The following is a 27181-nucleotide window of genomic DNA, read 5'->3' as shown; positions in this document are numbered from 1 at the left end:
AGATTAGGACCATTGAATTCGAAAAAAGTTCTTGTAACCACCTTGTGAAACAATGACGTGTAGAAACCACACGTCTGAGAACCCAGTAGTGAAATTCACCGGAATTGATGAAAAACAGGCTTCCACAAAGGTCTAACGTTTTATTACAAAAAATACACGTTAAGCGCTTTCACCCACTTAATGCAGGCTTCATCAGAACAAAGCATCAACATGATCTAGATCTTTAAATACTCGTTTTGGCGCCAACTTGCCAACAGACATTTAAAGAAATATACCTAATTGGTAAAAATTTCATATGTTGTAAAACTTCTATACCAAATAGAATCAATATTATACATTCATAAATAAAATATCACATATATCTATAAATGTTAAAATTAATATAAAAATTAATATACATATTTCATATTACTTTCCATATTATACTCTAATGTTAAAACTTGTTTTAAAATATAAGAATCACAAGCATGGACATTTGTGTCAGAAATTCTCCAATATTGGTTTAACTGATATGAAATCGTTCAATCCTGGGGGGGTAGTGGCATCTGTGAGTAGTTGCCAATAACTCTCTCTAAATGCAAGTTTGCTTTTAATGTTACCCCCCCTAGGATCAATCCTTACTATGTCTAATATACCAAATCTAAACTGATGATCCATACCCTTATTCATAATGTGTCTGGCTAGTGCATTTTTGTCATCCTTAGTCCTTATACTATATGTGTGTGAATATATCCTTTTTCTAAAATGTTTCTCAGTCTTCCCTATGTAATAACTAGGGCATTTTGAGCATACTGCCAGATACACTATGTATTTGGTATTACAATTTCCTTTCTTAAAAAATATTTTAGTCCTGTTGAAATTGCTTAAGACTGTATGTTTTTCTTCTATAATGTAATTACACTGTGAGCACGCACCACATTTTGAAGTGTGGATGTTCTTTCTATTATCCTGTGCCTTATAACCCCTTTCTAGAATAGTCTTCAGATTCCGTCCCATCTTAAATACAAAGCTTGGTTTGTTTCCCAATACTTCTATCATTTCGTCGTTTACTAACAGTGTATCCCAGTGTTTGATCATAATTTCCTTAATTGAACCACTGTAGTGTCCATATTCTATAATACAAGATCTGTTAAAAGTGTCATTTGCTTTACACACTCTACCTGAACCCAATCCTGATGTGGAACTGAGTCTAGTTCCTAATAATGGGGCAAATCTTGAACCCCATTCTTCCATCACTTGTTTGCTAATTTTTTCCATCATCTGTAAGTTGTACCCTCTATCCAAGAACAATGTGGTGATAAACTGGATCTCTTGTACCATATCAGTGTATGAAGACGTCATTCTCATTGCTCTTATGCACTGACCTTTATAAATATTTCTCTTCATTCTTTTTGGGTGACAACTTCTAAAATCAATGTATGAATTAGTAAACGTATTTTTCCTGTAGACTCTGGAAAAATATTTGTTGTCCTTTTTAGTTACCATTGTGTCCAGGTAAGGAACTCCTGTACTACTACTGTTTGATGTAAATCTCAAATATGAACTACTGTTGTTCAAATAAGTAATAAAATTATCTAATATATCTTGATTTCCTTCCCAAATGATATAAATATCGTCTAAGAAACGTGAGTAGTATTTAATCCTGCCTTGGTATTCACTTTTAAAGATGGTTTCTTCCTCCCAATTAAGCATAACCAAGTTGGCGTATATGGGGGCACATGCTGCCCCCATAGCTACGCCCTTGGTTTGCCTAAAAATTTCTCCTTCATAGAAAATAAAATTGTATTCCAATACAATCGACATCAACTCATTTATGAATTTTATTCTATCCCATTCTAAATTACTGTGCCTATATATACTTTCACTAAAAGCTGCTAAGCCTTCTTCCTTTGGAATGCACATAAATAAATCAATAACGTCAATTGAGGTAAAAATTAAATCACTCTTTTCCAAATATGTGGGAAATTTTCTCAAAAATTCCCACGAATCTTTTACCATATGATCTACATTATGGTAAACATGCTTCAGAAGGGTATCTATAACCTTCCCTAAGGGAAACGTTTTTGACTTACTGCCTGATATTATAGGCCTAAACAGAGGGTCGTCTACATTTTTGTGGATCTTAGGAATGCCTACGATTGTGGCCATAATTGGAAATTCCACCTTGAGAAATTGGTACATGTCATCAGTTATTCGGTTGTCTAGATAGAATTCCTCTAAATAGAGGTCAATCCTTCTGTATGCAATGTTTAATTCATTAAGAGATGTTGTTACATATTTATCTGAGTCATGTAAAATCTCATACATTTTACTATTGTATTTCATACTATCATAGACCACAATACCCCCTCCTTTATCGGGTTTCATAACCCTAATGCTGTTAGTGGAAGTAAGTTCTTTTAAAATATTTGTTTCCTCACTAGAGAGATTTGCCATATGTTTTTTCTCGCTCAAGTTCCTACTTTTTCTATAAATCTCTTGAGTCACTAATTTTTCATACCTCTGTACCTCTTTGTTCATAAATGGCATAAAAGTGCTTCTTTTCTTTAAGACTGTGTCAGGAACTTCTGACGTAATGTCTGCTTTTCTGTTGTTGTCTTTGAACATCAAGGATAGATTTAATTTTCGAATGTATTTTTTAAAATCACACAAACAGTCTGCAACCTTAAATCTAGTGTCAGGTATAAATTTCATACCTTTCGATAAAAGTGCAAAGTGTGCCTTGTTTAACTTTAAACTGGTATAATTGAAAATCTGAAAATTATTATAAGAATTAATATGACCAGTTTGAATAACATCATAGTTTGTATCATGTGCAGTGCTATCTTCTATGTTGTCTACAGATACTTCAGTAGTATTGGTAGATGGTTTTACTTCCTCCATGTCTTTGCTTTCATCCATCTTTTTTGTCCACCCCTGTTGTACCCCTCTTGAAAATTTTCCGATTTGTGGTTGTAATGAGTGAAATTTTCCCCCTCATATATTTCTTTGTCACTATTGTCATAATATACCTTCTTATACTGTGATTTTGAATTATATATTCTCCAGTTGTATACTTTTCCTGCAATATATCTTATATTTTAAAACAAGTTTTAACATTAGAGTATAATATGGAAAGTAATATGAAATATGTATATTAATTTTTATATTAATTTTAACATTTATAGATATATGTGATATTTTATTTATGAATGTATAATATTGATTCTATTTGGTATAGAAGTTTTACAACATATGAAATTTTTACCAATTAGGTATATTTCTTTAAATGTCTGTTGGCAAGTTGGCGCCAAAACGAGTATTTAAAGATTTAGATCATGTTGATGCTTTGTTCTGATGAAGCCTGCATTAAGTGGGTGAAAGCGCTTAACGTGTATTTTTTGTAATAAAACGTTAGACCTTTGTGGAAGCCTGTTTTTCATCAATTCCGGTGAATTTCACTACTGGGTTCTCAGACGTGTAGATTAGGACCATGAATGCCATCACACAAGCTAATTGCCCTAGTCCTTTGAGCAACACAAGCAGGCTGCCATCTGAAATTTCAGAAAAAATCAGTTGTGAAAAGCCAGTTAGTGAGTCTGGCCCGGATAGTGTCAAATGATGCACTATTTATGGTGAAGTGTGATAAGCAACTGGATATGTTATTCACCAAGAAGGGTTATCCTAATGATTTTCTATCAGGAATTAAGAATGAAGTAGTGAGTAAGAGGCTTGGTTGTTTTTATTGTCCTCTATTATCCAAGTCCCAATTAAGGAACAGGGAGCAGGGGAATGCGTCATGTTTAAATTCTAGTAGAAATATACAGGATGAGTTTGGAAAATCATTCATATCTACCTTTTCCATTGATGCTTTTGGTATAGTGAATATTATTGTTGACGATTGGTTTGTTTTTTTATCAGATATCAAACTGAAAAAGTTATTGGGGGACATGCCCAAAAGAAGTTTTAGAAAAAAACAATGTTTTAAGGAATTACTGGGAAAAGGACACTATAATAAGAAGAATAAGATGAAATAGGGTATGTTCAAATGTGGGCATTGTGCCTATTATAGTTCCATTTTAGTTGGTGAGTCTGTTTAAATTAATGGATGACATTTTAAGTCCCATGCATACTTTAATTGCGACTCCAGCTAGGTGACTTATGCAACATGTTGTGATTTTTTTCCTGCTTTTTATATAGAAAAGACTTCTAGAAAACTGAGAGATAGAATATATGAGTATGATCTAGAAGTTACAAAGGGCAAAGTTACTAATGCATTATACAGACCTATTCAAAATCATCCAACACATTATTTCAAGTATAGGGTCATGGAACAAGTTAAAAGAAACCCCAGGGGCTATGTAATAGAAGAACATTTATTGGTGAGGGAATTAATGGGGCAACTTAATTTAAATGCTCAGGTGGCCCCGGGTTTAAATGAGGCTTGCTCCATAAATTCAGTACTCAAACTTAAAAATTTACAATTATAGGATCATAAGAATTGGTTTTATTTCCGACATTGAATATTTTAGATATATGTTATTTGGAAATATTTATAAGGCTTGTTTTGGACTGATTATTTATTTTTACATATGTTTTAAATATTTATTTGAACAACATTAGTTACTTGTATAGGTATGTCACATGACAATGAGTGTTATCCATAAAAAAATAGCACCAACAATTTATACACAAATATGAGCGCTTTTGTTTTAACTTAGTAAAACATCTTGAGATAGACTACCATACTAAAATAACCTGTTTAAATAGTCTATAGTCATATGACTCTTTTAAGTTACATCATGTGATCTTTAGCCCTCAATACAATTAAACATGTGGTCTTCATTCCACAAAATGTATACAGACATCACCTGATACCATTCATAAAAACACGGCTCACATCAGCTCCTACTACCTATCTAAAACTATGATGAATACAAACCCATTATTAAATTTTCCTATACAGTTCTAATAAACATTTCGATCTTTTCTAAAACTAATATCCTAACACAAATGTAACAAGTCATCATGAATGATAATCCACTAATAAAAAATGAAGAGAATATGTCCGCTATTTTAATGTGGATGCTACGTCTTTCCTGTTACGCCCTTATTTTACCTAGTTAAAGCTTTTTATTTTAAAAGGAGAGCAATGCTAATATTATCATTCAACCCTAACCATCAATTTGCATTTAATTTTTCTTGAGGAAAAAGCTCTTGTCTTTCCAGCAATAAGGTCCAGGGCACTCCCCATGGGTTCTTTTCCACCTTATCCAGGACAACAAATTTAAATGTATGATCCTTATGTTCTTCTATATTCTGAAACAATGCATTTGTTGTTTTCTCCTTCTTCATATCATAAATATGTTCATATATTCAATTACGGAGCCTACGCTCCATTTTCCCTACATAAAAACCTTCACAAAATTAACATAGACCAACCCTACCATATTACAGTTATATTTGCCTTGGATGGGGGTATTCATCCTATGAATAATGACGTTATTACAGTCCAGTATATGCTTACACGTGTTACATCTCCCACACTTATACATTCTAGGATTGTTAAGCACTATCTTTTCTTTTAATTGTAATAACTCCTTCATTGTCCTATATATAATAATGGACTTTTGTCCCATCCTTTCATATATTTCATTATTCTCTCATAAGATCTCCCAGTTTTTATTCACTATCCATTTAATTTTTGAACTGTCTGAATTATAGGCCATGATAAGGATTTTAGAGGAATAATCCATGTTAGAGGTCTCATTACACAAATTATTGCGCCCATTATTACCCAAGACTGAATAAAAATATCCAGCTTGTCTTTTTCAGGACACATCTTCTATCAATTCCTCCACCATTACCCTTCTTAGAAAACATATTTAGGAGAGTAACACATTCTTCCTTATAATCATCCTCCATTGTGGTCATCCGGGCCGCCCTCACCAGTTGACCCTTAACTACTGCTCATTTTTGTTATGTGGGTGGGAACTAGCAAAATGTAACAACAAGTTTGAATAAGTGGATTTTCAATATACCCGTGAAGTATATCGATCCAACTCATAATTCTTCTTAATCGGTACATCCAAATAGGCCATTCTATCTTTATGGTAGGAATACGTAAAGATTAAGAAATCTGTACTTGTATTTATATATTTAATATATTCTAACAGACTTTTTTCATCTTTCTTCCATATGATAAATATATCATACAAATAGTACAGATATAATCTCATAGCGCCTCCTGTGGGTTGGTCCAGGATATTTCATCTGGGAATATGGCCTTAGGGCCATGAAACTTGATAAGGGAGGGGGGAATGGTTATAATGTACAAGAGAGATTATAATAGACATATTTTTGAAATATTAGAGGGAAGAGCTTATTACATATCCAGTAGATCGAGTTAAATACAGCTTATAATAAGATTGCTAGCCATCTTAGGGACATGTTTATAGAAGGGAGGATTACCTTGCAGGATTATAAATATTTGAATGTTGTTTACCCACTGATTCTTGCCATGTTTGGGGTCCCAAAAATTCAAAAATCAGTGAAAAACCCTCCCATGTGACCCATACTGTATGGGAGGGATCAATCACTGTGGCGTGTGCACAATTTTTAGATCATCATTTTAAACACCTGTTAGGGAATGAATATCATCTCTGTAGGGATTCTTGGGATTTTTTGAAAAAGATCAATGAAGTTGAGTATGAGGAAACAGATCTACTGGTAAGAATAAATGTAAAGGATTTTTATACAGTAATCCCATACTCAGTGGAATTGGAATGGTTTGGAGCATACTTAATGAGGAGGGACATTGAACAGTGATTAATAAATACGTATATAGAGTTGTTACAGATTATACTGAAAAATAATTTTTTGACCTTTGAAGGAAATATTTATAAACAGGTAGAGGGATTGGCGAGGGTTTCACCGGTGGGATCTTTATTAGTAATATAGTTATGTTACAATGGGAATTTCTGTATATCCTGGACCAACCCACAGGAGGTGCTATGAGATTATATCTGTGATACTTCAATGATATATTTATGGCATGGTAGGAAGGTGGAGAAAGTCTATTAGAATATATAAATACAAGTACAGATTTCTTACCCTTTACAAATTCCTACCATTAAGATAGAATGGCCTATTTGGATGTACTGCTTAAGAAGAATTATGAGCTGGGTTGATATACTTCATGGGTATATCGAAAATTGACTTATTCAAACATGTTGCTACATTTTGCTAGTTCTCACCCATATAAAGAAAAATAAGCAGCAGTTAAGGGTCAGCTGGTGAGGGCAGCCAGGATGACCATGATGTAGGATGATTTTTAAGGAAGAATGTGTTAGTCCTCTAAATATGTTTTCTAAGAGGGGTTACCCTATGGGTAATGGTGGAGGAATTGATAGAAGAAGTGTCCTCGAAAAGGCAAGCCAGATATTTGCATTCAGTCTTGAGCTTGGGTAATAATAGCGGCAATAATTTGTGTAATGAGGCCTCTAAAATGGATTATTCCTCTAAAGCCCCTATCACAGCCTATATTTCAGACAGTTCAAAATTTAAATAGATAGTGAATAAAAACTGAGAGATCTTATGAGAGAATAATGAAATATATGAAAGGCTGGGACAAAAGCCCATTATTATACATCACAGAGGACAGAATTTGAAGGAGTTATTACAATCAAAAGAAAAGATAGTGGTTAACAGTCCTAGAATGTATAAGTGTGGGAGGTGTAAGATGTGTAAGCATATATTGGACTGTAACAAGGTCATTATTAATAGGATGAACATCCCCTTCCAAGGCAAATATGACTGTGATACACTAGTGGTGGTGTGTGGGGGCCCTATGTCAATTTTGTGAAGGCTTTTATATAGGGGAAATGGAGCGTAGGCTCCATAATCGAATATATGAACATATTTATGATATGAAGAAGTAGAAAATAACAGATGCCTTGTTTTAGCATATAGAAGAAAATAAGAATCATGCATTTAAATTTATTGTCCTGGATAAGGTGGAAAAAACCCATGGAGAGGGCCCTGGACCATATTGCTGGAAAGACAACAGCTGGTTTAGCAAGTAAAATTAAATGCAGATAAATGGCCAGGGTTGAATGATAATATTAGCATTGCCCCCCTTTTAAAATTAAAAGCTTTGAATAGGTAAGTCTGCAGTCTGTTTGTCCTCCCTGCATTTATGTGTGTTTCCTCCAGGTGATCCGGTTTCCTCCCATGTCACAAAGACAAGCGTATAGAGCATTTTTCTCCAGGCTTCCACTAAAATTTGGTTTCTTTCAAAGTCAGACTTTCCCAGTAAACAAATGTTTAATAAATAATCAATTAAATAAATAAAAGGTAAAATAAGGGTCTAACAGGAAAGACGTAGCATCTGCATAAAAATTGCAGACATATTCTCTTCCTTTTTTATTAGTTGATTATCATTCATGATGACTCGTTAAATGTGTTTTAGAATATTAGTTTTGGAAGAGATCAAATGTTTATTAGAACTGTATAGGGAAATTTAATAATGGGTTTGTATTCATCATTCCTCATAGTTTTAGATAGGTAGTAGGAGCTGCTGTAAGACATTTTTTTATGAATGGGATCACGTGACATTTGTATACATTTTGTGGAATGAAGACCATATCTTTAATTGTATTGAGGGCTATAGATCACATAATGTAACTTAAAAGAGTTATATGACTGTAGACTATTTAAATACCTTATTTTAATATGGTAGTGTATCTGAAGATGTTTTACTAAGTTAAAATGAAAGTGCTCATATTTGTGAATAAATTCATTGGTTTTATTTTTTACTGAGTGGTGTTTTAGTCTGTATATAACCGAGCCTTGTGTTTTTGTTTTTTAACAGTTTGTCATGTTAAAAATTCATTTTTTTAATGAGTGTTATATAAGGGACTTGTTTTTTATTAATGGCAGAAGTCCCATTTGGGATGAACTTGCTTAACTGTCCTTATTTTTATTAAAGTTTAGCTCTGCGCAAAATTGTTCCTGCGTCCCTTTGGTTTTTGGTTAATAGTTCATCTGTAGTGTCTTTCAGTCTTGATTTGGAGCAACAGTAGCAGCTTGACAGATAGAGGTCATTCATCACACAATCACCTGCATAAATATGTTCATAGGTTCATAGGTAGGTACTAGGCTGTCGGCCCTGGGGCCTACATAAGCCTAGCCAAAAAAGTTCACTGGCTTTCACCACCCAGGAAAGTTATTTTCCTGTGACTCTGTCTAGCAGAGTTACAGAAGTGATCCCGGGATGAATTTCCTATTTCCCATCCAATTATTGAGACTTTTCTTAAAGAGGGCTAATGAGGAGTTTTGCTTGACATGAATGGGTAAGTCTGTTCCAGAGCATGGGAAGTCTTTGGGACAGGAATCCATGCCTCCAGCATGTTCTGTTTATTGTGGTGGCAAGGTTTAGGTCCTTGTAGCGTGTGGCTTAGAGTTATTGGGGTTTTGTAAGTGTAGCATGTCCAACAGATCTAGGTTTGCATGGCTTTGTATGTTAGTTAGAGGTCGCCTGTGAGCAGGTGATAAGCGACGGAGCAGAGCTGGAATTTTTTGAGACAGTCTGTGTATGGCATCTGTTTGAGGCCGGTAATCCTCTTAGTGAGTTATTTCTGTGGCCTTTCTAATTGTTGTAGATGTCTTGTGAGGTACATGCCAAATGGGGCATTGTACTCTATAATGGGTCTGATGAGGGATGAGTAGAGAGGAACAATGACCTCTTTTTTTCTGGAGGTGAACCCCTTTGTGATGAGGTGTGCCATGTAGAAGGATTTCTTGACTACTGTGGTGATGTGATTATCAAAGGAGAGACTACTGTCCTGTGTTTAGTAGGCTACCGCCTATGTGGTAGTTCATGGGTACAGTGTTTTTCCCAAAGGGGATGACAATGCACTTCTTGACATTGAGCTTGAGGCCATGACTTTGACACCAAGCATCAGTCTCAGTGAGGCCCCTTTGTAGAATGTCCACATCACTAGGCGATTCCATTATGGCACCAAGTTTGCAGTTGTCTGCAAACTTAGTTACCCAAAGACCTGCTGTATTAGCCTGGACTTCTGAGTAGTAGATGCCAAACAGGAGAGGACCTGGGAGTGAGCCCTGTGGTACTCCACTTGTCACCAGTCTGAAGTTGGATTTGGAGTCAGCTACTTTCACTGTGTGGGTTCTGTCAGTGAGCCAGTTGGCCACCCATCTTGTGACATAGGGATTTGTGCCCAGTCTTGCGAGTTTATCTATAATTCCAAAGTGGGGGATGGTGTTGAAAGCCATGACGAGGTTAAGATAGGCTGTGTTCATCATCTTACCCTCGTCCACGGCTCTGATGACTGCTTCAAATAAGTCAATCAGGTTTAGGAGATATAACCTACTTTTTACAATCCCAAACTGAGTGGGATCCAGAGTTTGGAGGTTACCTATGTCCTTGTTTATAAGCTCCAAGATGATACGTTCCAAGGCCTTGCAGACCAGGCTCATCCGGCTAATGGGGTGGTAGTTCCCGGGGTCCGTGTTGGTGCCACCTTTGTGGAGTGGGTTAAATGTCACTGCATGCCATTCAGTAGGCACAAAGCCTGAAGTGAGGCTATGATTGAACATTGTACTTAGGTGGGGTGCCAGTTCATTCTGTAGTTCGTGCAGAACGCAGCCTGGGATGTTGTCAGGTCCCATGGATGCTGTGTTCTTGGCTTTGGAGAGTGCGGTCTTAACTTGTGCAGTCGTGATTACATGGGCTTTGCATTCTTCTGATGTAGTGATGGACCCTTTGGGGGGTGTGGGGTGGGGTGAAGTCTGCACTGAACCTATCTGCCAGGATGTTGGCAATATCAGTTGGTTCTGTATATCTGGTGCCATAATGCTGTAGCTCAGAGCAGATATGCTTGTCGCTATTGACATTCTTGACATATCTATAGAATGCTTTGTGGTTGTCTTTAGAATCAGTGGCAATTTTATTTTCATAACTAGCTTTGGAGGATTTTATGAGGGATCTCAACTTCTTATTGAGGCTGACCAAGGAGTTCCTGCAATCAGGGGATTTTACTCTTCTTTGCAACAGCTTCTTCCTTCTGTTGTAGAATTTGTTTATGGCAGGGGACCACCAGACTGGCTTCATTTTTATTGGAGGATAGCGTCTTCATTCTGTTGGAGATGGCATCATCCATGCACTCATGTGTGTGGTTATACAGTGCATTTGTATAGGATTCAGCAGTCATACCTCTACTTTCCATCTGTATGGGTGTCATGAAGCTTGCCACTTCTGTCTTAAGAAGCATGAAGTTGGCTTTGGAGAAGATTTTACAGTGGTTTCCTTAATGGTGGCTGGGGCGGGATATTGATGTCTAGGGTGATTAGCTTGTGGTAGGAAATGACCAGCAAGGAGATGACCTCTGGTGTGGAATATCGGTTACCCATATTAGTAATGACCAGGTCCAGGATATTGCTGCCCCTGGTGAGGGTATGGACAAGCTGATCCAGGTCATTGGAATTTATGAATTCCAGAAAGCGTTGAGCAAATGAGTTAGTACATGAGTAGTTTTCCCAGTTGATGGTGGTGTTGTTGAAATCGTGCATTATTAGGGTATTGGGTTGTTCCTTAATATTACCCAGTATATCAAGAAATGTAGAGTGGTCATCCTGTGACATGGCTAGGGATCTATAACAAGCTACAACCTGGATTGCAGTCTTGCACAGTGTTAGTTGCACTTGGATAATTTCAGATGCATTATGTTGAGTAGAGGTGGAGGTGGCGATATCCTTAATGAATATGAACATGCCACCTCCTTTAGTGTTTTGGTTCACGTTAGGTGGCCAAAAGGTATGGTATGAGTTATAGCCTGATAATGCAGGGGTGCTCTCTGAAGCTTTGAACCAGGCCTCCATCACTACACAGATGTCGATGTTTTCCATTTTAAGGAGTGCCTCGAGTGAGTGCATTTTGCGGTTTAGACTTCTAGCATTGAGTAACATTACCCTCAGATTTTGCTTGCTTATACCTGTTACAGTGGTGAGTTTGTTGTTTGAACCTTGCCTAAAAAAGGCACTATAGGGGTGGCAAGAGCCTTAGCCAGTATCCGGAATCCCAGGGGTGACAGGTGCAGGCCATCTCTGATAAAGCATCGCAGTCTGTTGATCATGGCATCCCAGGCAGATAGACACTGGATCCCCTTAGAATAACACCAGAAGCTTAGCCAATTGTTGAAGTCAATCATTTTGTCCTTGTATTGTGGTATCATTCTGGGTGATGGCAGGATGCTACTCAGGGCTAGGATCATACCTGCCTGGGCTACATGATCTGAGAGCTCCTCCATGTCTCTTTTCATGTAGTCCAGGGACGTACATCTCAGGTCATTCACACCAACATGGACAATGACAGAGTCATATTTGTACTTGTTGTGGAGTGTCCTGAGTGCTTGTGTAATGTGGTGGATCCTGGCACCCGACAGGCAGCTGACAGTAACTTTCTCCTTGTTTATCCTGGTGAGTGGGACATCAGTGTGCCTGACTATAGAGGCACCTATGTCTAGTGTGTTGGGTACGTTGTTTTGCCTTATGGTCTGAGGTTGAGTCACACACTGATTTTGTGGGCTATGTGTCATTTGGATGGTGTTGGGAGGTTGTGATTCCTTGCGTTTCAGCTTTGGATGTCTCTGTTGTTTCAGCAGATTTTTATTGAGAGCCTCCACGAATATAGCTGTGTGTTTTGTGTTAGTATGCATGGGCTTAGGTGGCATGGGTTTTGATGGACTATGTGTTGAGAGTGGTGTGGTGCAGGTGTTTACCTTCTCCTCTTGACCGTCTAGTACAGTCTTGGCTAGAGAGAGCTTGGCTTCCAGTTTGACTATATAAGTGCATCTCTCACAGGTTGTAGAGTTGGGTGGTAGGAGACAGTTGTCAGTGTACATGAGGCAATTGCTATATTGCCCCAAGATGCCCAGATTCATCAGGTGGACATTGTTATTCCTGCATTAAGTAAGACATATAACGTAAGATCAGTTTCTATGTCAATGTCCTCAGACTGCCTGGCATGCTGATATACCATTGCTGAGTTACTGTTACAGGAGTTACAAGGGGACACTGTTGTGTTGGGGGTGGGGGAACAACATCAAATATTGTGCTGGTATACACAGTAGTCTGACTATCATGTCATCCCACTGTCAAACATCTCCCTTAACTGATGCACCAGTAATCTGTTACAATAAGACTGCATGAATATTCCATACATGAGGCCTAGTAAATAGTAATGGAAACATGCTAGTGGAATGGGTATCTGTAGTCCCATGTGGATGTTATTTCTGACCAGGTGGCCCACCAAATTTACTTACATAATGTACTAGATCCATACATACACTGTCATATCATAATAATCTTTACTAGTACTGTGTTGGTTATGGACTTACCTTGCAAATGCAGCAGGTTTAGTTCAGGGCTGACTCTTTCAGATGCAAGCAGTACACAGCCAATACATGGGTAGGTACAGGATGTGTGGGTTGCCTGGCATCTATTTTAATTTCTGTATGTGAGTAGTTGAAGGTGTAAGTCTCTAGGTCCCTAGGTTGTCAGTGAATGTGCCATACATTGTCTCTTAGCCAAAGCCAGGGCATACCAAGCACGCCTATGTCTCCCTACAGGGGTATGAGCAGGGGGTTCCTCCTGAGAGTCCTTCTGTGCCTGTGGTGACCTAGGCATTGGTGGGGAGATGTGTATGCATTTCCTTTGCTAATCCTGCTGCAGCTGCTTCTGCAGGATCAGATTGTGTAGCATAGAACATACTGTGAATATCTGTACACGTGGGTGGAGAATACTGCAAGGCTCCACCTGATGTATCAAGGGGCTGGAACCGTGACTTCAGAAGCACAAACACATTCTCTATGATGTTTCTGGTTTGTGTGTGTGCCTCATTATGGCATTCTTCTGTGGGTGTGTGTGCATTTCTGATGGGTGTCATCATCCACGGTTCCAGGGTGTAGCCAGCATCCTCCAGTAAATGGTCATGTGGGATGTCTCTCCTAGCAAACACCTGGTACTGCTGTGATGTGTGCCAGATATGGGAGTTGGCATAACTGCCAGGCCTGCCAGCATACACATTCAGGATAATTTCTGGGCATTGCACATGATCTGGCAGTTGATGGAGTGGTATCCCTTTCAGTTGACTTAGATTCTACCCTGCTCACTAGATGGTGCCTTGATGTGTATATGAGTGCAATCTATGGCAACCAGTACTTCAGGGTAGTGTGCTAGATGGTAGAACTGTTGCCTATTGCTGGCCCTCACCTCGGGGGAGAGGGGAAAAAATCAGTACTCACTGGCATGTGGTGGCATTGCATCCAGAAATTGATGGAGTACCCTGGATGCAGATGTTTGTGACAGCCCCATCATGTCCTCAGTTAGTCTTTGAAAAGTACATGTAGCTATTATCCTAAGGGCTACACATACCTTTGTTTTCACTGGGATGGGTTCCCCTCTGTTGGCTCTGGTTCTGAGTTGAGGGTGGCAGAGCTCAGTGAGTTCTTGTAGTATGTCCCTGTCCACCCTGTAGCACTCTACAATCTCCAGCTCATGTAGCTCCGGGAAGGTTACCCTGAGCCTGTGCACTCTTATCCTTCTCAGCCTAGGCCTATTGTCAGCAGCACCAGCAGCACTGACCTTAGCCTCTAGTACATGCAGATGTAGAATAGCTGCAGCAGGCCCTAGCACTATCTCATCAGTTAAAATTTCTGAGTCAGTACTCCAATGGTTCAGAGTATTGAGGGAAAATCAGATTGTAGGGTGTATGCATACTTTATGCAGATCTGATGTAGGTCCACCATGTGTGATTGGCTACTTATTATGCATTGCACCTGCTTAGATTATAATTCACATAATTTAATGGCCCTGCTTTATTGTGCAATTTGCCATGCCACATAGTGTAGGTTATACAGCAGTCGAAGCCTATAACTGAATATATCCATTTTTAATTACTTGCTGCCTATGTCATCACTGTCACCTGGGTCATCCTTCCTCATGAACTTGCTGAGCTATGCAGCACACCTCACAAACATGTGCACTGGGAATTAAAAAATGCAGTACTTACGTGTTATCACAACCAGATTTTCGCGGTTGCGATAATACACATGCTGGCATGAAAACGACTCGGGGGAAAACTGCAAGCTGATATTTGAAGTCCTTACTGATGAAAACTAACTGTGGATTACATTCAGGGAAAGAGAAACAATTGTTTAAGTCTTCCTGTTTTGCGTGCATAACACACACACACTTCAATTGTCTCACATTTCTAAGACAGTATAATTCATAAGGTAATGGCGGAAAGAGTTTATCTGTTCTGTAGTAGTGAGTGCAAGCTGTCAGCTACAGTCGTATAGCAAGCCGTGGACACAGTTGCATAAAAACACAGAAACATTGCAATGCTCTGTCACTTACTTGCTGAAGAAAAGCGAAGTGAGCCGATATTTGGTAAGAGCAACTGCAGTCAGTAAGACAGCAGCCCTGACAGTTGAAGCATCTATGCACTTTACTGCCAGCTACATGACACAGTGTCAGTAAAGTGCATACATAATCAGCGACACTACATTTTTACTTTTTTATTCATAACCCTGCCTAAAACAACCTTCAGTATGAAAGAAAGCATTAGTTTGACATCTTCACTGCATTAATAGATTACATTTAACCATCGTGAAACAACCGGTAGTATCACAAAAATCTGGTTGCGATAACACGTAAGTACCAAAAATACTTACAAATAACAGGACACACACCCCTGCTGGCATCCATATCCAGTGGAAATATCACTATGGAGTAGGAACCTAGACGAAAGTGATCTACGGACACGGTTGCTCCTTTTACCGATTCAGCAAGTTATTCAACAAGTTCACCTCATTTGCACACATATCAGTGCTGACAGCCTGGTAACTACATGGTTCATAGCCATATGACCTGGGCAACAGCACCAATGCACCATTGTCAGGACCTGACATGACGTCCTAGCATACATTTCTGACAAATTGCTTTTTATTCCTACTTTTTTTTTCATTTAAGCATGTTTGCACACTGTGGTGCAAAGCACAAACATGCCAAAATTATTAAAAAAAAAAAAATATATATATATATATATATATATATATATATTTTTTTTTTTTTTTACATATTCCTTTGGTTTTTCAGAAACCCGCAATGTACATTTTGTAAATATATGTATGTGTTCTGATATTTCCTGGGGCGGTATGTCCATATTTCTAATTTTTTTACATCACCTTCTGTCCATGTAGAGTCCTGTACAAGGAAAAATTCCGTGTACACTATGGACACAGAGTCTACATGGCTGCCGTTCTGCTTGTTGGATCACTCAACCTGGGTCATTTCCATACAACTTACCTGCTTATGAGGTAATTTGCATTACTTAGAACTTTCTTTGTTTGCTTGTGCTTGCATGCTGCTAAGCAACACTTACTGAATCTAAAATTGTTTGCGCTTGTGTACGCATCATGCCGCGATGTGTACACCAAAAAACATTCATGTAAGCTTTACTGAATTTCCCTTTTGTCCTTCAGAAAATGCTTTCTAATGTAATTTTGTAAGTATATAAGATATAGATTTAAAATCTGTTCCTGATTTTTGGGTTTTTGTCTTTGATTCTTGAGGTAAGAATTTGGGAGGGTATGTGAGGTGTGCAACGGAGTGCACTATATGTTTTTCACAGTAGTGAGTTGAACACTTCTCAGTCAATATATATTTGTTCACTTTATCAAAAGCAAACATGTGAATGTACATAGTCAGAAAGAACTGACTGTACTGAACAAGGGCTTCATCATATGAGATGTTTTTGAGTATGAGCCTTGATTTCCTTATTGTGTTGACTGTTGACAGCAAGCTTATCTGACTGTCAATAAAATGTACAACGTGAAGCCTGTGAGTTTGATAGTAAAATATTAAGTACTAATGCGTTTTTAATTTAACTTTGTGTAAGTGTGTGTATGTGTGTGTGTGTGTGTGTGTGTGTGTGTGTGTGTTTGTGTGTGTGTGTGTGTGTGTGTGTGTGTGTGTGTGTGTGTGTGTGTGTGTGTGTGTGTGTGTGTGTGTGTGTGAGTGATGTGCTGTGCTGGGTTACAACAACGTTTTACTTTGTGCAGGCGATGATTGTTAATTAACTGTAGTCCTGCACCTTATTCCCTTAGCATTTGTTTGTCTAGTGTGACTGCCTGAGTTATTTTACCAGATAGCGCTCCTGGGCCGTCCTTAAAAAGACCTTTTTGTCCAGTAGGCCATCCCAATCTGTTATCAAATTCATTACACATTTGTCTTTTAAATTCCTGAGCCCTTCAGACAGTCCTTAATTAGTGCTTCACTATATGCTATTTGACTATGAATCCCTGCATGTCAGTTGTAGTTTAATGGGTTGTCAGATACATTTTCAGTAAATGTGAGTTTCAAAGGAAGAGACGTTTACTGCTACTCATGCTGTCTGTTTTAAATATGAGGGTATCTTATTTTGTTTAGTTCATTAAATGGTTGTCAGAGTTTTTCCTGCACAAATGTTATTAACAAGTTTTAAATTAAATTCAAACAGTTGTGGTTATTGTAAAAGTACAGAAGAAACAAAATATTATGTAGACTTACCGGTTACAATGGTGTTGTATGGTAACTGAAGAGAGACAACCAAGTAATGGGATCTTTGCATTACTCTGCCTAGAGTCCCCTTGCGCATGATTTGGTTCTTCTCTTATTGTTCAGAAACTGCACATGGGTATTTAGCCCTATATGTATGCTCTATCTTTTTGTTTTTCTAGATTTTAAACCAGGCTAAGGGGCAACCCAGAAGCACTGCCTGGTTAAGCAACTTAAAATCATGCAGTAGGAAAAACGTGGCACAATGAATTAAACCCTGAGCCCTTAATCTTCTGCAGTAAATGCCAGACATTTATTTTCTGATGCATCATCGAGGGTTAAAAATCATTAAGGATTATAATCAGCCAGGAATGCTAGTTATTAAGAGTTTCATAATTTTTGTTCAAATGTTCAGAAAATGCATGCTGTTAGCAAATCTGTTCTATGAACTTTTTTAATGAATTAGAGTAGTTTGCCTATTATTTGTCTCTGAGTTTGCAGAATGTCACTGATTTTGCCTCATGCTTCCACCCTGTCCTACATTAACATAGTGTCAGTGACACTGCAAGCTGTACTTTCACTGTTGGTGCAGAAGGCCGAGGGTTCTATTCCCACACCCAGTAGATAGATTGGTAGCATTGTAGTGCAACTTAAGGGGGATGCTGCATTTCTGAGTATATTGTCCTGGGTATGAGATGTTAAACAGAGGTGCCATTTTCATGAATTGGTGGTAGCTCTGATGGATGTATAAGCTGCATTGAGACTTTATTAAAAAGAGTTGTGGAAATTCCCTGATGCCCTGGCCAAATTTCTCCTAGTAGTATAAATACCATCTCAGTTGTCCCCTGAAATTACGCTACTAGTCTAAAGGGACTAACTTTGTCAATAATGTATAAATAAAATAAAATGTCTTTTACCTGGAAAATAACCGAGGATTACTGTCAATCAATAATGCTTCTCTTTACAGTTGAGTAGTTTTTATTGTTCAGAGAATGTATTTCCATGCAACACCTCCTGTACTCTTAACATTTTATGTGCTTTGGAGTTGTCTGGCAATTATTTTAATGAACTACTTCCTGTAGTCAAAGGTATAGGGTTTTAATCCTTTCACCTCTATTTGTCTACTTTGTGACTTTGAACAAGTCACTTATGCAGAGACTGCTTCTGGGTTACTGCTAGTAAATGATATTTTCTTCATTTTGTTTAGCTGCTTTACAAATATATTTTGTCCCTCATTATATTTGGTGTACAAAATTATAAAGCAAAGAATTTGAGAGGTATATTCCTGTGTTCTTTGTAAAATCTGTGGCTTCTGGCAAACTGTTGTGGATTACAATCACTAAATATCAAACATTTAAGTTTCAGATCTTGTATCTTTCAGAAAATGCTTGATAATGCAAAGCTTTTTTAGTCTGTCAACTTTATAAGTATATAAGATAAATGTTTAAAAGCCATTCCTAATTGTGCTTTTTGTTTCTGATCCTTGAACTAAGAAGCTGAGAGGGCAGAGGGGGCTGCAGTGTATGATTCTGACATTAGTGAGCTGAGATACATTTCTGGGCCATTACTTGTAAATTTGTTTTTTTATTTACTTGATCTCAACCAAATATCTGAGGTGTACAGTCATAAAAATGTCTGCAATTTGTGTGTGTGTGTGTGTGTTCTTGCATACCTATGTTCCAAAGACAACCATATTACTCTTCTCCAAGTATAAGCAGGGGGGCAAGCCCCCATGCAACCCCCATATATCAACTCTGAGATTGCACTTTGTGTAGTGAAGTGTACTCTCAGAGTTGATATATTTAAGTAGCAGGGAGTATGGGGCAGTGCAGCCCCCCCCAGATGTGGAGTGCAGGGGGCTTGACCCCCATGTATAGTTGAAGGGTAATATGTTTCTATATGTCCTTGTGCTGGAATATAGTAAGTGTTAGTACCTGTGTGTTTTCAGTGTTTTGAGTTTTCAGTATTTTGAACTTTCGAGATTTTGGTCTTCAGGATTTTGGGCTGATATATATATATATATATATATATATATATATATATATATATATATATATATGTATATATATATATATATATATATATATATATATATATATACCAACTATATATCTATGCAAACACACAGAAGGGAGAAGTCACACAAAAGAAATGAAGCACTACCGGATGACAATTACCATCAGAGACACGGAAGCTCAGAGATGGTGTCTCAGCCATTTTAGTCTTAACACGGTGTAAGGAAGCCATTGTAAGTATTTAGGTTGAGAATTATCTGATGAAAAATGCTGATTCAAAAGTTGCATTAGGGCATGCACTACATGTAAATCAAAATAAAGAAGTATATTCAGTTATCTTTTCACTATATTTTTGGAATTTTTTCCTGTGCCTCTTCTGAAAAGGGGTCTTGCATGGGCTAGATAAATTATTTCAATAGTTAGCTGTTTAATAACCATTATAAAGTATCCGTTTGCAAGCCAAGCTGTCACATTTAGCTGCTTAGCATCTGTTGTGGTACTGTATGTCTGAGAGCAAATATGCAACAAAGTAGTTTGAAATTCACAGCAAGGTAATAATGGCATTTTTTGGTGTACTTACTCTTTGTTGACTAAGTTAGTCATACTATACTAGTGTCCTCTTTTTTAGGAGAGTCCTGAGATGGTATTTATACTTCTAGGGGAATGTAGCCATAAGCAAGGAGCTACTCTTTTCTGTAGGTGCCATGGGATCGTTTACATCAATCTGAGGTACAAGCACCTCAAGCAGATGGGATCGCATTTTAACACCTCATCTTAAGGACAACACATGTAGTAGTGCAGCACTTTCCTTATGCTGAACTGCAGTGTCAGCAATCCATCTATCTAGTGTGAGAATAGAACCCACAGACTTCTGCAACAAAGACAAGTGTGTCACCTGTTGTATCACTGACACATTTAAATGACTAGCTGTTTAAAAAAAGATAAAATGAAATTCAGTCAGGTACAATATGCTGTGTTTATTCTTTAATATAATGTGCTTTAAAGTGTTCAGTTATTTATTTTCTTTATTACTGTGGCTCAGTTTTTATAGTGTTGAGTTATGCAGCCATGGCTATTATTTATTGCTGCGTTAGAAGAAATCACTCAGAGCTGTATATGTTTATTCTAAATTTATTAATATGCTAGAAATATTTCTGGCTGTAAGAGCAGTTTATGGCTATTATACATACAGTAGAAGTGTTATGTGTCACTTGCTTTAGTTAACATGTGCACTTAATTAAACAGTGAGTAATAGAATCAAAGTTCTAAAGGACATAGCAGGTTAGCAGCTCATAGTCTTAGCTGTCTGATTTGTTTCCAATCCACCCTTAATATTTTATGTTCAACGTAACCTTGAACTATTCTCCAAAGATAATACATAAGCACAGACATATGGAAAAATCCCTTTACTGAATAGAAGAAATGGGAATGACAATTATGAAAGTCTGATTAGAATATTTAGAAAAAGTTAATGATGCAAAAGATCCCCAAAACAAACTAATCCTTGATGGATAATTTCATCACATTTAATTTGTGTGTGTGTATGTGTGTGTATATATATATATATATATATATATATATATATATATATATATATATATATATATATATATATATATATATATATATATATATATGCATTTTTTTAAATAGTAACTGTTATGATACATTGTTCCGTGCTTAGCTTCAATAGAATAGCACAGTTAAAACCACAAGTGGGCAAGAGTGTCAAAAAACTGCATCAGGTTAAAAATATATTACCTGCCACCCATAAATATTATGTATAATAACATTTTGAACACACTGAAGGAATACTATCTAAATTTTTTATTGCAGCTGTCTCATAATTCCCCATTTTATTAATTACGTCTTTATTCACTGTTGGTGAAATTCATGACCAGCACACACCTTCATTTAGCGTAAACAATACTTGTTCTGCAATATTCTTTAGGTGTCTACTTTTTGATATATTTCTGTAAGTTTGATCATAACCATTTTGACATATTTCTATAAGATTGATCATAGCCAGCTTACTGTTGAGATAAACAAACTTATAGCCTACTGGATTTATGATCACAAATTCATACCCATAATTCCTTCTAAACATGGAGAGTTTAGCTGTTCCAGTGTATTACTATTTAAAATATGGGACCATGAAATGTGTAACAGCTTTAAAAGCAATAACTCTTTTCACATTGCCACACAAATGGCAGCCGAAAACAAAGGTCACCTGTAATCAGTTAACAACTTTGAAAGCTATTAAGACACTTTGCTCTGCCACACTTCTTTGTTTATGTGGCAAGATGAAACATATAACAGGTTTCAAAGCTGTCAGAACATCTCTGATGCTGTTTTCTTTTGCTTGCCATCTGTGTGGCAATACTGTTCTCACTAATGACAAGGTTGGTGCATATGAACATATTCGAAAAAGCTAGTCTTGGTCAGTGGCCATCATGGAAGAGCAGCAGGAATCTGTTTAAACACTTTTGTTTTTTTTTTAGTTTTTGACTTAAACTCATTAGGACCTTTTTTCATTGTTTTAACAGCTACCTGATAAAATTCCTTGCTGGCTAATGTTAAAGTGGCAGACCAAAGTGTATTATAGCTTTCCGAGCTGCGAATCATTTAGCATTTCACCACTATTCTTGTCTTTGGATTCCGTAGTGTAAAAGCACAGTTAAAGCTCCATGCATTGCAACAATTGTGATGAGGTCTCATCATAAACCAGCCTGTTATGTGTTGTTATCATAATTGTCAAGAGCCATTAATTTCTTGACATTAATGTCTAAAGCATATAGCAAGCTGGTTATGACCAGAAACTCAGTCATAATCCTGTATATTGTTTTCATGTTTTCAGAGTGTAAAAAAGTTTCTCCATTTATTTTATAGCTATATCTGTATCTATTAGTTTGTTTACGTATTAGTTTGTTTACGTATATTTATATCTATCTGTCTATATATATATATGAGTCTACTTCTAGTAGTTGACTCACTGAAACATCGATACATTGATGTTGACAAAAACATTTTGACATAATAGAAATGCAACACAAAATAAAGTGCTTTTCATGAGGGCAAGGGCCCCTGCAATCTCTCATTGACATTTGGAAATTTTGCTTACTATAAGTGCTCCCATATCTATCATATATAATGTGTATGTATATATATATATATATATATATATATATATATATATATATATATATATATATGGGTGTACTTTCCTACAACAAAAATTTACTTTTTTGAAATGGGAAAGTACATCCCCACTTAGGCAAAAGTGCATTTTAACGAAAGTGCAGTTTCGCTTGAGCTCACTAGACCGAACCTAATGCACCACAATGGAGGACGTTGAAAAATGGGCTATGTCCTCCATTGGACATAACCCGATTTGGAATGTCGTCCACTGTGGTGTGATAGTCATGGACCTTAGGGTTAGGGCACGGGTCAAGGTAAGGGGATAGCCCTACTAACTATCCCCTTTCCCTAACCCGTGCCTTAATCCTAAGGTCCGTGACTGCTAGCCCATTTGGTCTAGCGGGTTCACTAGAGTGTACTTTTGGGAAAGTGCACTTTCGCGTTAGTGCGGGTGTACTTTTGAAGTTCAAAGTAGTGAACATTCATTCTTTAAAAGTACACCATATATATATATATACACACACACACACACACACACACACACACACACACAAAGATAGATACATGCTATATCTGAGGCTGCACAAATGGGATATTTTAAAAACTGAAGAAACCACTATGTTTCTCTTCTCTGAATCATGTGACCCCTCATTATAATACAATGCTTGTAGCAAAGCAAGTGCAGGTGTACTAAGGTTGGCAATATGTGAAAGCAACTTTCCAAAGTGATATTTTAAAATCTGACAACAGAACATACAATTATCAGTCATTTCCCCATTGCTATTTTATGTTTTTTAAAATACATCAAATAATTAATGTGAACTTAACAAATATTGTCATGCTAAATATAAGCTAAGTGTGACACCCCTATTTAACTTGGCAGTGAAACCCTCTGCTGATACTTTAAAATTAATCATGCTTTCTCATCCCACAAGAGATTCATGAAATAATAGAATGCAGCTTTCTTATTCTTATTTTTAATTCACAGCTATAAACTACTGCAGGTCATTTATAGAGCTACTATTTAGAGGTGTATCAGATTTCAGTTTCTAGTACTTAAGGAGAAAATATTGATTCCAATTCTTATATAAATAAAGCTGACACTACATTATTGTAAATTTTATATTTAAATAAATCCCAGATAACTGAGTATTCCAAATAATGCTTACTTTTTAAATAAGTTTCTATGCTGAGTGTTTTGATGTATTTCTATTTATGATTTGCAATCTATGCTTCAGATATGAAAATCAGTTTGTCTGCAGCTGGTTAAACTGAAGTACGTAGATGTAAACAAATGACATTTGGAAAGATGATGGTATTACTCTGCATTTGATTTTTAGCTTATGTGAACATCTCTGTGTGCATTCCATAATTTTAAAATGTAATGTTTTTCATTAGTTATTGTGGCTATGCAAAACCATGTAATAGAATTATCTAAAAATGCTGTATTGTATTTTGCTCTTGCTTAATTAAACTGCAGAGTCAACTAATGGAACTTTTTTATGTTTTCAGATGTGTCTGTGAGCCTTCTTTCATTGGTTGTCACCGCTTGTGGACTTGCTTTATTTGGTGTTTCCCTTTTTGTTTCGTGGAAGCTTTGCTGGGTCCCATGGAGAGACCGAGGATTTTCACTGACGAAGAAGGAGGAAAGTCCAGATCAACAACATTGTACAGATACAGAGACCAATGAACAGGATTACAGTGACGATTCTGTGCGACAGCCTATTGCGTTTACTGAGTCAGCCATGAAGATCAGTCACACCTCTCCTGATATCCCAACAGATGCCCAGGCTGGGACCAAAGAGAACTGTGTTCATAATGTCCGTATGCATCGTCAAACAACTGAACCAGCTTCATCTGCACGGTCAGTATATGGATATCCTTTTCTAAATTGCTTTATGGACACATATGCAGCCAAATATACTTCAAAATGAAAACAAGAAAACAAATCATATTTTCTGCCTAACTTGTTCATTTTTGTTCAAAAAAATATTTTGTGTCTTGTTAAATAGAGGAGGTAATAGAAAAATACAGAAAACTATGGGCTTTTTAGTTAGATAGAGAAAAGCCATGGTGAGAATGCTGAAGGAAAAGCTAGTTGCTTTCATAGGGAACAACAATTCTCAGGACAACAGTCAGCATCAGTTCATGGCCAAAAAAAGCCATCAGACAAATGTGATAATTGTTTTATGACTAGGTTAAAGGAAAACTTAACAATGGAGTACAGCTGGATGTAGTCTAATCAAGTTTCAAGGCCAAGTCCTCGGACTTCCTCCTGCACACAGGAAGATATTGGGAAAAGTGAAGAGGCTGGGGGTAGAATCAAGACTACAGAATTGGTTGGCTCTGTAGTTAAATGGAAGGAGAGAAAGTGTTGTAGTGAAAGGGACAGTGTCAGAAATAAGAGAGTCACTAATGATGTGCATTGGGCATTGGTCCTGTGGCTGACATTTTTCAGTGTGCTGATTTCAGGCATATATGAAGAGAAAGAAAAACATAATCAAAGATTTTGTTAATGACACAGTGTTAGCGGCTGCTGGTGCAAAGGGTTAAAACTATGATTTGTAGTTTCTGTGGTAAATGATTTGATTCCTTCAGCTGTCCTTTGCCTACTGAGTGGCTTTGAGCAAATCACTTAACCAGATATTGCTCCAGGGTTGTCCCTAAATATAGGCATTTTGCCCAGTGGGCCTATTGGGTCAAAAATGGATATTATTAGGATGGGGAGAAGTGTCTAAGGAAAAATATGGAAATACTGATGAAGAGGGCTGAAAGGTGGCTTTTAAGATTCAGTGCAGGAATATGCAAACTACTGCAGCTGAGACATAGGCACCCTATTGTGAAGTACAGGCTTGTGGAGTAAAGCTGATGAAAATACAAGAAATTAAATTGTCAGTTTGATCAAACCTGGACTTGGCCATGAGGAGATGAATTTGAATGCTGTAATTGCAGCCCACAAAAAGATGGAGTACAGCCTAACAGGATATACCCCTGAAGAAGTAATGTTTCTGCTTTACTAGACCTTGGTCGGTCCACACTTTAAATGTTATCAGCAGTTCTAGAGGTCCTACAAGGAAAGAACTGTCAGGTTCCTGAAAGAGCCCAGAAGAAAGCCACCAAAAGGATACAGGTAATGTAGGACAAATGAAGTTCTCAGAGGCTAGATGAACAGCTGAAGCTGTTCTTCCCATATGAGACCAGAAAAGATGGTGAGGACAATATGATTGGAGAGGATGTTGTCAGGGAAACAGAAACAGGTTGTACTGCCCAGGAAGTACAGAAGAGAAGGAGGGGGTTGAAGCAGAGGTTTGTAATGGCCATATAGTCCTTGGATCTGTAAAAGTACATCTAGCTGGTTGAAGACATAAATGGGCTTCCAGAATGGGTGATGGGGAGGGAATCCATGAAGGCATTTCAAAGACCATAAAACAGGCTGAGAAGATAGGAAGTGAGGGGAAGTAGAATGCTGAATGCTGTTAAGTGGCAAGCAAGATATGCTTTCTATCTCCTTCTTTCATTAAGTAAATGTGATTAAATATAAATAGAACTGGAAAGTAATCATAACTTTCAGCAGCCATGCAGGGATTTAAAGCTGAAACATTTTTTTAAAGTCTGTGCAGTAGTTATACCAAAGAACAGACATACCAAGGGCACAATTCAAAGAATAAATTCAGGTACGGAATACAGACTCAATATTCTCAGTTTGTATCTCCATATAGTGTGCCTGAAATATACTTTGTAAAGACAAATATGCTGTTACTTCCTACCAGTATTCTGTTTTAATCATGAAGTTTGTTTAGATCTGTCTCTAGAATCTGGTACCCTATCAATTTATGTTAAAATACTCAGGCAACTATATTTCATCAAGTCTATTAAAACGTATATGATTTAGCAATTGTTTAGCATTCCTTGTATAGACAAATGTGGGGCACTATGCATGCCATCCCTATCTGTCTGTTTGTTCACTCATACCCCTCTGTCTAGTATCTGATAGCCAGTGTTTTCTACAAAAATGATGTAATAGAGGGATCGTCACGATTCCAAAATTGAGAAAAAGATAAAATTGTAATGGTAGAGCCTATCACAAGACCTGATATTAACAATATTTATGGATACTTGATAGAAGTAGCAGAAGGTAAAGCAGCTTTTAAAATTGTGGCAGAATAAACATTTCTGACAGCTTTTAAAGCTGTTAGTTCGAAACAGGAGAACTTCATTACTGTCGGTCTGATGGCACGAAGTGCTTTACTGGCTTTTAAAGACTTTAAAAGCCAGTAAAATATTTTATACTCCTAAATTTTTTTCTGTAACCGGTAGTACATGGAGCAATTAAAGCTTTATGCAGTACATAAACTTATGTTTGCTTCACTCTCTAGGTGAATTTCTTGTCATCTGTGTCTCAACCCATAATAAGTTGGCAATGATCATAA

General features: G+C 37.2%; 1 protein-coding gene across 1 annotated transcript in view; it reads left to right on the top strand.

The window, feature by feature from the left end:
- Positions 1-27181, top strand: part of SYT9 (synaptotagmin 9) — a 1541933-nt gene that overhangs the window by 591874 nt on the left and 922878 nt on the right. Inside the window, exon 2 of the mRNA XM_044059738.1 lies at positions 24264-24615. Coding sequence (XP_043915673.1) covers positions 24264-24615 — 352 coding nt within the window. The remainder of the gene's footprint in view (positions 1-24263; positions 24616-27181) is intronic.

The sequence above is a fragment of the Protopterus annectens genome, chromosome 17.part0 (genome assembly GCF_019279795.1).
Source record: "Protopterus annectens isolate FY-2018-M chromosome 17.part0, PAN1.0, whole genome shotgun sequence".
Lineage (NCBI taxonomy): Eukaryota > Metazoa > Chordata > Ceratodontiformes > Protopteridae > Protopterus > Protopterus annectens.
The sequence above is the reverse complement of the archived record's forward strand: the minus strand, read 5'-3'. Positions and strand labels throughout refer to the sequence as shown.